Source organism: Emydura macquarii, unplaced genomic scaffold, assembly GCF_026122565.2.
Source record: "Emydura macquarii macquarii isolate MOO-44397 ecotype Brisbane River unplaced genomic scaffold, CSIRO-AGI_Emac_v2 contig_1483, whole genome shotgun sequence".
Classification (NCBI taxonomy): domain Eukaryota; kingdom Metazoa; phylum Chordata; order Testudines; family Chelidae; genus Emydura; species Emydura macquarii.
This window is the reverse complement of record NW_027131620.1, coordinates 681,823-694,329: the sequence shown is the minus strand read 5'-3', so window position 1 is coordinate 694,329 and position 12,507 is coordinate 681,823. Positions and strand designations below refer to the sequence as shown.

Here is a 12,507-nt window from a genome sequence, read left to right as displayed (position 1 = left end):
TGCCCGAACTGCCCAGCCAGCGTCTAACCCTGTTTATTAGTGTAACAGTAGCCAGGGCTCCTGCCGGCGCAGCCTGAGCGGGGGCTGCTTTCTAGCGAAGGCTGGGGTGGGCTGGCTCTGGGGGGGTACAGACAATCAGCCGTGAGGGGTTAGAGCGCGGGTGGGGCCGTTGTGCTGGGGCTCTGCGGGTGGCTGGCTCTGGGGGACGGGGCCGGCTGGTATTTCTCAATCACCTCCCGCAGCCCTTTGGAGAAATGGAGATCTGCCCCCACAGTGATGAATCCCTGCAGGGGAGAAGGGAAGGAGTTTTAGCACAGGCACGGCCTCACCAATGCCCCCCAGGCGCCTCGTCTCCCTCTCTGCTGGGGCCCCAGGGCTGCAACCTGACTGGGCTGGGGGGTGTAGAGTACTCGGGATTGCACCCAGGGCCCCACGCTCTATGTGCCCCCCAGGCCCCCTGGAAAGTTACGCTGGGTCTGAGGGTGGGGCCTGCAAGACTGTCTCACCCCCCTCCCTCCCCCCTGGCTGCAGGTGCTTTGCCAGTCCCGCCAGGCCCACGTACCGCATGGCTAGTGACCACCTCCTTGGTGAAGTCCATGCCCTCAGGCAGCGGGATCGGGACCCCCTTCTTTGTCCTCTCTGCAGAAAAGAAAAGGGGCTGTTTGAATGATGCCCTGGGGCCAGTCGTGCCCAGCCCAGCCCAGCCCCTGGCAGCGCCAGCGCCTACCATTCAGTATGGGCATGATCATCAGCTGCAGCAGTGTCTTCAGCGGGGTCTGCAGTGGGAACAGCTGGGGAGAGAGAGGCAAGGGTCAGCGCTGGGCTGGTCTGCACAGCCCCACGGCTGCCTCCCCCTCTGCACTGCTGCCCTTGGGAGGGGCCTGCCCGCCGCTCTGGTCTCCTCAAACCCAGAAAACCCAGCCCAAAGGGGGGATTTCAACTATCTGCACAGGGCCGGGAGCCTCTCCCCGCGGGCTGGGCTAGACAAAACATCTTGAGGTGGGGATTGGCTGCTTCCGGGAGCCGCTAGTCCTGCAACCCGCCGGGGGAGAGGCAGCTCTTGAGTTAGTGCCGAGTGTGGCTAGGATCTGCTCCTGGAGGTGAACCTCACTGCACTGCTCTGTAACGGCGACCAGCCTGTCACAGAAGTGAACATCCTGGGAGGTGGGAAAATACCTCCAAAACCCCCCACAGCAGCATCTCCTTCACAAGGGGGAACTCCTCACAAACAAGGCGCCTAGTGCAATGGAAAGTAGAAGGAGCAGTCAGGGGTGAAATGAGGGCAAGCTGGGTGGAAACTTTAAAAACACTGCTGGCTGCTCACACTAAATGTGTACCACAAACAACCCAGGACAAAACATGGCCCCCTAGGTACAGAGCAGAGTCGAAGGGGGCTGCAGACAACCAGGTCTCCTGTACGAAGTGGAAGTCAAATCCTACCGAGGAAAACAGAAAGGAGCAGAACTGCTGGCAAGGCAAGGCAAGGCGAGACGTTTAGTTAGTCAGGCCAAGAAAGACTTTGAAGAGGAACTAGCAAAAGTCACAAAGCCAGCAAACGTCTCAGTGCAGAGAAGCAGGAAGTGTGCAGAGCAATCAGCGGGGCCACGGGAGAACGAAGGTTAAGATTGTCACGGGTATTTTTAGTAAAAGTCAGGGACAGGTCGTGGGCAATAAACAAAAATTGAGGGATGCCTCTGTCCTGTCCCTGACTCTTACTAAAAATACCTGCAGCAGCAGGGGTGACTGGGGAGGGGCTGGCTGCTGCTCCAGCCCTGCTCCAGAAGAAGTCAGGGAGGCCAGTTGCAGAGAAGCGAGATGAATTCTTCGCATCACTCTTCGCTGCAGAGGCTGCGAGGGCGAGTCACACACCTGAGCCAGTCTTTTTAGGTGACGGGTCTGAGGAGCTGTCCCAGACTGAGGTGTCAGTACAGGAGGTTTTGGAACAAGCTGATACATTAAATGGCAATGAATCACCAGGATCTGCTGGTATTTACCCACCAGGCCTGACGGAACTCAAATGTGAAAGTGCAGAACTACTGACTCTGCTATGCAATCTGTTGCTTAATTCAGCCCCTCTAGCGATGGTTGGCAGATAGCTACTGTATCACTGAGGTTTAAAATGGGATCCAGAGGCAATCCCAGCAATTACAGCCCCGTTAGCCTAACTTCAGTACCAGGCAAACTGGCTGAACTATAGTAGAGACCAGAATAGCAGAGGCACAGATGAACACAGTATGCTGAAGGGTCACATGGTTTTTGTGAAGGGAAATCATACCTCACCAATCTACTAGAATTATTGGAGGGAGACAAGGTGGAGATAGTGCACTTGGACTTTCAGAAAGCCTTTGCCCTAGAGAGTGACTGTACTAATGCCCTTGTTTAAATCAATGGTACACCTTCACCGTGGCTACTGCGTGCAGACCTGGTGGCCCCATCCAAAAGAGAGAGATCGACCGGAAAAGGGCAGCAAACGGGATTAGATTCCATATGTGAGAGACTGAAAAGACTGGGACTGTTCAGCTTGGACACGAGCTGACTAGCGGGGGGATGAGAGAGCTGTCAAGTCAGGAATGGTGTGGCGAACGTGAAGAGGGAAGCGAAATTTTCCCTTTCACCATAAGATGAGAACCAGGGTCACCCAATGAAAACAGGCAGCAGGCTGGATCGGGCCCGTCCGTTTGACTCCCTGGGCTCCAGGGGCCATGCAGGCCAGGCTGCCCCACTCACCGCCAGGGACTCCAGTGCCGACTGCTTGGAGTAGATACGGAACCTGCATGGGGAGGGGAGAGAGAGAGAGAGCGCTGTGAGCCGGGGGGGCCCACACCCACACACAGGCACGTGACCCAGGCAGGACATGCCTTCCGCAGCCCAGCTCCCTGGCTGCCTCAGACCTTGCGCCCAGGCCCTCTGCATGCTGCAGGCACGGACGGGCACTGGCTTCCTGCCCCTGCCCTGGGCTGCCCAGACGCCCCAGCGAGGGGCTCACAGGCCCAGGGATGGGAGTTACCTTCTCAGGTCCGAGTGCACCCGCAGCGCTTTCCCCCGCAGAGACACCTTGGCATTCAGCTTGGCCTCCTGCAGGGGAGACAAAGCCACAGCCCCATTACTGCCCCACCCCATGGGGCAGACAGCCCAGCTCCCCCACCCTGCCCGTTCGCAGCAGCAGCAGCAGCTTCACTGGCTGCCCTGTCCCAGTGCCCAGCTTCTGCTCTGCAGCAGGAATTGCAACAGGTGCCCCCCGTGGGGCCTGGGAGGGCTGGGTCCCTCCCCCCTGTGGGCAGCCCCGGCGCAGCTCACCATGGTCATGCTGGAGAGCTGGACTTCAGAGTGGTTGGCGGGCACCAGGGAGATGTTCATGATGGCGGTGACTGAGACGAAGGTGCCCGAGGGTCTGATGGTGCAGACTGGGGGAGTCAACACCTGCAGCACCAGCTTCAGGGGCGCGTCCACCACTGCGGGGCTCTGCCGGGAGACAGCGGGGGGTCAGTGGGGCAGGGCAGGAGGTGGCACCGACGCTGAGCCGAGTCTCTGAAGGCAGCTGGCTCCTCTCGCTAGCACCCTCCTGGGGCCGGGGCCCACACAGCCCCTCCAGCCCCACCCCTCTGCAAGGAGCTGCACCCCTACGTGGAACGGGCTCCTCCCAGGGGACCCCTGCCCCACGGCCACAGCTCTCACCAGCATGATGATGCTTCCGAAGAACGTGGCTCTCAGCAAAACCGCCAGGTCCTTGGGCACCTGAAACAACGAGGAACCGTCCTGGGTGCGGAGATCATCCCCCAGTGCAGTGCTGGTACGCCACCCCTCCGCCCCCGATCCGCACGCCCGGCCCCTCCCCCCCATCCCCAGCCCCGCGTCCCCTCCCCCGCACCTCCTCTCCCCCGATCTCCTTGCTCAGCACCCCGGCCTTGAAGTAGGCATCCATGGCTGAGTTGAAGAAGTACTCGGAGAAGGCCACGTAGACCATGCGGTCCATCTCCTTGATCACCGGGGCCACGGCCTGGTTCACCTGCGTCTCGTTCGACCCGTGGTGGTAGAACATCCCCTGGGCAGCACAGAGGGAGGTGAGTCCCCGGGCCGCCCATCCCCACCCCAGCCACCGCGGAACAAGCTCCCCAGGCACTTGAGCCATTGCAGACCCGGCTTTGCGCCTGGCGTGCACCTGACTGGCATCAGCGCGCATGGCGGGCCTGACCCCGGGCACCCCTGGAGCCGTGGCATCCTAGGACCTGGCCCAGTGGCTCCCCCGCCCCCCCCCATTACCTTGAAGTCCAGATCGAGGGTGTCGGCGGAGACAGTGGGGTCGCTGAGGAGGGAGTAATCGATGCTGACGTAGTCGTCCACCTGGTTCCGCACTGCGCCCAAGGACGGCGGGGTCAGTCGGCTGGCGAGGCCTGACCTCCACCCAGCCAGGACTCCCGCCTGCCCTCCCCTGCCCCCACGCAGTCCTGCCCCCAAACTGCCCCAGCAGAGCGGCGCCGGGACCCAGCCTGGTCCCACAGCTGCAGCCATTGCCCCCCACCCCCAGCTTGGACCTGGGCATGGGAGCGCCAGGCCCCCTCGCGCCCCACCCGCGCCCAGCGCACGAGACTCACCTGGCACCGTGTCCAGCAGTGAGTTCAGTTGCACCAGCCCCGCATAATTCAGCGCTGGGCAGATCTGAAACAGACACCACAGGCTGGGCCGGGTCGGGGGGGCCAGGGGACGGGCAGGGTGCAGGCGGCCCTGGCTTGATCTGTCCCTCTAGCCTCCACCGGAGCCTCCACCGGGGCTGCTCCCCTGCCAAGGGGCCCAGTGGGAACCGGGAATGGTGTCCTCATGCTCCAGGAGCTGGTGCGGCAGGACAGACCTAGCAGGGCCCCTGACCGGGACGGAGTGAAAGCACCAGCCCCTCCCCAGGCAGGGTGCAGGTGCAAGCCTCCCTCCCCCCGGCTCTGCCTGCACCCCCCGCAGCCGCCCCGCAGCCCCGGCCCCCGCTGACCGCAGGGCAGGGTGCTGTGCTGCATGCCGCTGTCGGCCCCTGCCCCCGGCACCACGGGCACGGCTCTGCCCCTGGCCCTACCTGCCGGTTGAGAAGGAAGCGCAGTCCGGGGATGATGAAGGTGGACAGGAATTCGTAGACCTTCCTGTGGGGACAGAATCACAGCCCTCAAAGCCCTGCCCGCCCGCTGGGGACAGCCTCCTGGCTCGTGGGGCGTGTGCGGGGGCGACGGAGCTGCTGGCCAGTGGTGGGGGGGCCGGCGGCGCCCGGGCCGTACCTGAGCGTGCCCGTGAAGCCAGTCTGCATCCTGGCAACGGAGGCGTTACAGCTGATGTTGGAGATCTTGAGGCGCCCAGCCTTGTCCATGGACAGCTTCAGCACGGTGCGGATGTTGACGCCTTGGGCAGAGGCGTTGATGGAGCCGATGTCGTAGCTGGGAAGCGAAGGGTGGAAGCAAGTCAGCGGCAGGGACGCAGGGGAGCCACTGCCCGAGGGAAGCCCAGAGACCAGCCCAGTGCTGTGGGGTCGAGACCCTGAAGGTGGATGTCAGGGTGAGTTTCTGAGCCCAATGACTAGAGGGACGGGGGGACAGGGAGGGGGCCCGGGACCCGACCCTGAGCTGGGGGGGGAGGGACCCTGGGACCCACCCCATGCTGGGGGAGGGGCAGGGGGCAGAGGAGCCGACCCCACGCTGGGGAGGGCAGAGGGGCCGGTCCCACCCGCGCTGGGGAGGGCAGAGGGGCCGGTCCCACCCGCGCTGGGGTGGCTGTAGCTCACAAGAACCAGTAGAGCAGCTGGCGCCGGAAGCGCAGGCTGATGGAGCCGTTGTTGATGCTGAAGGCCAGGTGCTGCTGGGGCTGGAAGTGCAGGCTGGAGAGCGCCAGGTCCAGCTCCGTCACCTTCACCCTGTGGGGTGCAGGCGGCGTCAGCCCCCCCTGTGTCGCTAGCTCAGCTTCGCCGCCCTGGCTGTGGCCGTGAGCTGAGCAACGGGAGATGCCCCCGGGCGGCGTCACAGCCGAACCCCGGCCCTGCGGGGCTGCACCAGCCCAGCGCTACCCCCTCCGCCAGCCCCCCAGCCACACCCACCTGCTGCCACCTGCCCCTTTGCAGGCCCAGCCGCCCCACTGCACACACTGCTGCACCAGGCCCCTCCCGCCCGGGCCCTGCCGCCCCCCCCCGGTGCTGCTGGTGCCCAGAGGGCGTGTGGGACCTTGCGGGAGGTGCAGAGAGGCAGCTCCCCGCGGCGCTCACTGACCCGCTGATGTTGTACTGGAATTGCCCTTCTTTCCCGTGCAGGTCAGGGATGCTGATGTGCTCCAGCTCCTGCTCCACAAAGCGCAGCCCTTCCTGCTTCACTGCAAAACAACAGCCGCCTTATCTGCCCGGCCTTGGCTCCCCGGGAGGCCCTCCCGCCCCCAGCTCGCTCCCACGGCACCGGCCAGCCCAGGCCATTCCCGGCCCTGGCAGCCTGGACGTATGTGAACGGGCCAGACTGGCCCAGCCCCGCGGGGGCTCAGGGTGGGCTAAGGAGCGCAGCCCCCCGGTCCTCACCCCGCCGGCTCAGCACCAGCAGCAGGGCGCGTCCCATGGCGGGGAGCCCAGCACAGCGGGCACAGCCCGAGCCGGGGCCACCTGCGGGGCTGCACCGCCAGCTCCTTACCCAGCGCCAGGCCCTTGGCCGTGATGCGGATCTTGCACCCGGGGACAGCGGCTGTCACGGCAGCCACCAGCCATGGCAGCAGCAGGAGCAGGAGGTTGCACGCAGCCATTGCACGTCTCCGCCTGGAGGGGAACAGAGCAGGGTCACGGGGCCAGCTGAGCCGGCCCCCCAGGCGGGCTCCGGCAGCAGGGGTGGAGACGGTCTCCTAGGCCCTTGCCATCCCTTGCTTGCCCCAGACACTCTGCCCCCCACCCCCTCGCCAGGCCAGAGCCCTGCAGACTTCCTGCCTGACGCTGCCTTCAGGACACCCTCTGGCTGGCCCTGGCCACAAGCTTCCTGACCCACGAGCTCTCGGTGGGCCCCCAGGCCCCACTGCCACGCAGCCCCACCCCCCACCTGGGGCCTCCAGGGTCCCCCAGTGCACATCCCACAGAGTAACCCCTGGGGCAGGGTGGCCGCGGGAGCAGAGGGGCAAGGGCAGCAGCAGCTGGGCAGGGGGCGGCGATGGGGGGCTGGGGGCAAATGGGGGGACCGAAGGTCAAAGTGCCGCTGCTTGAAGCTGACAGCGAGCTCCCGCCCGCTGCCCTGCCCGGCCGTGTGGGGCGAGGCTGATGCTGCGCGCCTGGCGGGCTGGGGTGCCGCAGCACCGCCCCAGCCGGCTGCCCTGCACCCCCACCCCGGCCTTGCACCTGCAGCGGGAGCCAGGGGCGGAGTTCGTGCCCAGCCAGGCCCTCGGAGCGCCCGGGCAGCAAAGCAACTGGCTCGTCCCAGCTGCTTCCCAAGAGCAGGATGGGGGCACCAGCCCCCCGAGGGGTTTGGGGGAGGGGTCTGGCTCCCCCAGAGGTGGCCTGGAGGCAGTGGAAGCAGGTTCAAGGCGGAGCAGAGCGGCTGGGTCCCGGTGCCGCCCTTCGTGTGCCCGCCAGGCTCAGTTCCTGCCCAGGGGCTGCCGCGCTGCCGGGGCTTTGGGCAGGTCGGCCCCGCAGGGCCTGGAGCAGGCGGGGCCTGGCCTCCTGCTGGGAGACATTCCCGCACCCTGGCAGGCGCCCCCGGGGCGCAGGGCTCGTGAGCTGGCCCCTGGCGAAGCTGCCACGTCGCCCCTGCCTCCCCTTGGCTGCCTCACGCGCTCCTGGCTTGAACGCCGGCCGATTTAGGCAGCTTGACATTCTTTGAAAATCCCCTTGAATCCTTGGCCCCCGCTGGGCGCTGAGCCAGGCCAGAGCCGTGCCCCTGCCCTCACACCGCCTTCTAGGCACTGTGGGCTGGTCGCTCGCTCGTCCATCGGAGGGGCCAGGGCCAGGACTCCCTCCTCAGCCCCTGCACCCAAGCGGGCTCTGGAAACCAAGTCAGGGCCTCAGCAATACTGGCCAGGCTGGCCAGGGAGAGGGTGGGGCTGGACAAGGGCCCCATCCTTGCCGTGGCTGTTGGCTGGGATGGGCCATGCAGGTGCTGATGAACCCTGCAAACGTCCTGGCAGATGAAATCTGGTGCAGCAATGGGTGTTAGCGACAGCCCACCACAGGCACCAGGCTGGGCTGCCCAGAGAGCCCGTCCCGCTGCTGGGCCCCAGGCCCCAGAGATCCCATTCCAGCCCCCCGTCCCGTGCTGGACACCTAATGAACACGCACTCACCCCCATCTGCCTCACCACAGCCTCCCTCCCTCCCACGCGTTCCAACCCCCGCCGTAGCAATCACCCCCACAGCCTGCATTCCCACAGCCGGAAGAGGGGAAACGCTCAGCTCTGCAGTGAGGAATCCCCCCCACCCCTTGGGGCACCCGCAGCAGCACAGCCGGCCGTGCGGTCCTCACACACCCCTCTGCACCTTCCTGGGTTGGAACAGGAGCTGGGTCCTTTTCAGCCTGCAGGGCTAGCTAGCGCTGGCCGTCGGCGATCCCTGCAGGCACTGGACAGGGACTCGCCTCCCTCCATGGAGACCTCTCCCCTCTCTCTCCCTGTTCTCTACCGTTTCTCTTTGCAGGGAAAGAAGTTAGGGACCCCCCCAGCCCCCGCACACGACGTCCCCATCTCGTTACACAGGCACTTCCCTTTCCTGGGCCAGGGGATTTGCCTGGCTGCACAATACCGGCTGCAGGTCCTGTACTTACAGTCCTCGGGGCTCACTTTGTCCTGGCTCTCCCGCGGCTGGGAGGCTGAATCACATGGAGGGAGGGAAGGAAGGAGAGACCCACTGGCTCCAACAGCTTCTCAGGGGCTGGCTTTGTTCCCCTGCCTTTATAGATCCCACTGTCTGCCCCTCCTCATCGCCCGGCTGGGAGGAGACTGTGCTGCCGGGAGGTAGCCGGCGGCTGAGCGGATGCAGGGTCTCCGGCATGCCAAGAGCAGCCCACAGAGCCAGCATCCCTGCCCGCAGGCCGTCTGGCCAGGGCACCAAGGGACTGAGCTGCACAGGCAGCCACCGGCCCGGTCTTGGCACACAGTTGCTCAGTGTGCACATGCAATGGCAGCAAGCGTGTGTGCCAGTCACAGCACACGCCCGGGCCGAAGGGTGGCATGGAAAGCAGGCCCCCCCAAGCAGATTTGAAGCCATTCATCCCGTGGTTTTAGCAGTCTCTGTTTCGCTTGTGACACAAGGCTTGTGCCCCCCCCCCCTCCCCCCTCCCAAACCACAAACCCTGCCAGAAAAATCACTTCTGGCACTTGGGTGTCAGCTTCATGGAACATCGTGCCAGGCGCCCTCCAGCCTGCCCGGGGCTGGCCAAGCACAGCCAGGGCCACCCACCCCCCGTCTGTGCTCTTTGGACAGCTGAGACTCCACCAGAGGCTGCCTAGGGCTCAGCTCTCCTGCTGCCCAGTCAGCTTCCTCGGGGCTCTGCCCAGCCCCACCTCCCCCTTCGCCCGGGGGCGATGCTAAGGACAGAGCTGAGGTTCTTCACGCCCCCAGAGGCAGTCGCCAGGGTGGCCCCAGGAACAGCCATGCTGCCAGAACTGCCCCGCACTTGTCCCAGGCAGCAGCGCTCGCTGACTGCGCTTGCTGGGCCCTCGCTGGGGAAGGCTCCCACCAAGCTGGGGTTTCCCGGGGAACGGCCCCTGGCTAGTTCCTTCAGTGACACAAGTGCAGCTTCCACAGCCTGGGGGCATCCCTGGCACTGCGAGAAGCAACATGTGGGCGGGGTGGGGGGGGGGATCCTACTCCTTGCCACAGATGCTTACACAAGCCTGTGCAAGCAAATGTTCCCACGGGTCTGTCTAATCCGCACATGAGTATCACATGCCGCTGGATAAGTGTATTTGGAAATCACTCACTAGCAATGTCTGCGGCACACACACACATCGCGGTAACTGCTTGTGTGGTTGCCTAAACTCTGAGCCTGTGTCTAATAAACAAAAGGAGAATTACAAACTAAACAGCAAGCAGCTAGTGGTGCTGTAGGGTAGACCTCCGGGAATCCGGGCCCAGAGAAAGCCCGAGAAAAGCAATGACTTGCCAAGTTGTTGCAAGGTAATTTGTGCTCAGTGTTTGGTGCACTGGAAATTAGCTAAACGTGGGTGCCCGCCGGGAAGCACCAAGAACAGAGTAGATCCCAGAGACAGATCCGCCGTGGTGCAGGGCAGACAGAATCGGTGAGGGGTGTTTGGACAATCCCTTTAGAATAGTTGTATGTAGAATATACGCATTTCTCAGAGCCTGGCGTGTAACTAATCAGTGCAGGCATCCAGGAGCTCTGGAGATGCCAGTGTGGTTTCATGGAGCATCTTGGCTAAGCCAGTGCTGGAAAGATTGCCCTTGGTGTGTCCCGGAGGAGAGGAGATCATCGACATCTCTCCATCTCCTACCCTGGCAGCCCCAGCTCACTCCGACAGGCCGGTTGTTAGGACTTCAAAGCTTCTTTGGTCACCCAGCTATTTGCAGACTAACTCTCTGTTTATAGCTTTTGGAGAGGGAGAAACCACCCAGCCGGGCCGCATGAGGCTGAAACACATGCCAAAGCCCAGCTGCTTCTGTGCAGAAAGTCCAGTGGAAGCAGCAGAGCCATGCGTGGTGTTCAGCCGCCCCTGCAGAGAGATTCGAGGTGGGGGGTGTATGAAATTTTAATTCGATGTGTTAAACTCCCACTGATCTAACAATTCAATCAGGCCAGGAAAAGCAAAGCAGCCCATTGACTGTGACCACAGGGGCAGAGCAGAAGGTGCGCATTAGCGAAATGAGAGGCTGCACAACCCTAAATAGCTTGGAGTGCAGCAGCAGCAATTGGCTGTGGGCTCTCCAGAGAACACCCTGCTCTGCCTCCACCTGCAAAGTACACGCTGCAGTTCCTCCCTGACCACCGAGGTCAGGCCAGGCCAGGCCAGGCCCTGCCCGGAATCCCCAGGTCCTCGATGCAGGTGCACACCTGTGTGTGCGCTCGCCTTTGCTGTGCAGCCTACCAAAAACATTCACAGTGGCTGGGCTGCGGGTCGGCTGAGACCGCGGCTATCACGCTGGCCCATGTCTGTGCTGGTGCTCCCCCAGCAGCACGTCTGTGTGGAGCTGTTGTCTCCTTGTACACTGAGCGCATGTCTACACTTACCCCGCAAGAGCAGTGCCAGTGTAGACAGCACGTTGATGGGAGGGCTTCTCCCATTGCCAGAGGGAATCCACCTCCCTGAGGGGCGGGAGCCAGGTCAGCAGGAGAATTCTCCCATTGACTTAGCGCTGTCTCCACGGGGTTAGATTGACACAGCCGGGGCTCTTGGGGAGGGGGACTTTTCACCCCACTGAGACACAGCTACACCGATGCGAGTTCCTAGTGTAAATCAGGCCTTAGATTGTAAGCTCTTTGAGGCAGGGACCGTCCTTCTGTGGTCATACAGCACCTAGCCCCATGGGTCTTTGACTGGAGCTCCTGCCTGGACACTTCACAACCCTTAGCCTCAGTTCCGCTCTCTCTGAAATGGGGCTGATGAGATCACTTCATGGGGGATTGAGTAATGTTTGTTGTGTCATGGGGCCTCAGGGTTGATTACAGAGCGATCACAGGGAGAAAACCATCAGTGCTAAAGGGCTCTGTAGTCCAGCAGAGAGAGGTAGAACCAGAACCAGAACCAGAACCAATGGCTGGAAGTTAAAGCTAGAGCAACTCAAAGTAGAAATGAGGCACAGCTTTGAACAGTGAGGAGATTAACCACTGGAACAAACTGTGATGCTGGCCGCCAGGTGCCAGCTCAGCCAAGGTCCCCCAGCTTCAGCTGAGCACTGACAAATCCAGAGCAGGAGTCAGCCTGGCTCACCGGGATGTTCGCATTGTATAAAGAGGGATTAACAGTGTAAGAATGTGCTCAGGGTTTAGATTCTATTGCATGCTGGTGCGTGGCTGCCTGCACTAATCTCACTCAGCTCCTCGGTGTCCCGCAGGGTACGGCAATATTGGAGCATTCGCGCTGTAAGCCTTTGTACCTGTGTAACTCGGCAGCCAGGAGAGGGGCAGTAACTTGTGCCAAGTGCTGGTCTCCAGTAGGTGTTAAGACCTGCCCGACAAGGACGGCCCAGCAACACCAAGTGGACTAGAGTGGAACATTAGCGAGGACACAAGAGTCTGCTGTTTATGCCCATGTAGATGAGTCGTGCATGTGAATTCCTCCCATCAGCTGAGCTTGCAGCACAAAGCAGAAGTGGGGAAGAGAATAAAACCCCCTAAGAAGGAGGAACTGTATCATTAAACTTCTAGGAGTCGGGGGCAAGGGTTGCTAGGCGTAAGCAGAAGTGCTGAGCTTGGCTTAGCCTGAAAGGGCGTTATAGAGCTTAAACAGACTATCACAGCTACCCCTCTGGAACCATTACAGAGCTTGCTCCTATTACTGTTGAGACTTGAAATTGGAACTCGTTTGTGTGTACACGTTTACCTGCTTTAACCTTGTAAGTACCTCTCAT

General features: G+C 62.4%; 1 protein-coding gene across 1 annotated transcript; it reads right to left on the bottom strand.

Annotated features, from left to right (window-relative positions):
* Positions 1 to 17: 17 nt before the first annotated feature.
* On the bottom strand, positions 18 to 6,754 carry PLTP (phospholipid transfer protein). The gene is made up of 15 exons (XM_067553922.1): positions 6,639 to 6,754; positions 6,234 to 6,333; positions 5,756 to 5,884; positions 5,256 to 5,411; positions 5,060 to 5,123; positions 4,593 to 4,656; positions 4,261 to 4,352; positions 3,869 to 4,042; positions 3,676 to 3,735; positions 3,298 to 3,462; positions 3,008 to 3,075; positions 2,728 to 2,770; positions 728 to 791; positions 563 to 639; positions 18 to 284 (listed from the first exon to the last, which is right to left on the bottom strand). The coding sequence occupies exons 1-15, from the start codon at positions 6,745 to 6,747 to the stop codon at positions 150 to 152; spliced, it is 1,500 nt and encodes a 499-aa protein (XP_067410023.1). The 5' UTR covers positions 6,748 to 6,754; the 3' UTR covers positions 18 to 149.
* Positions 6,755 to 12,507: the final 5,753 nt, after the last annotated feature.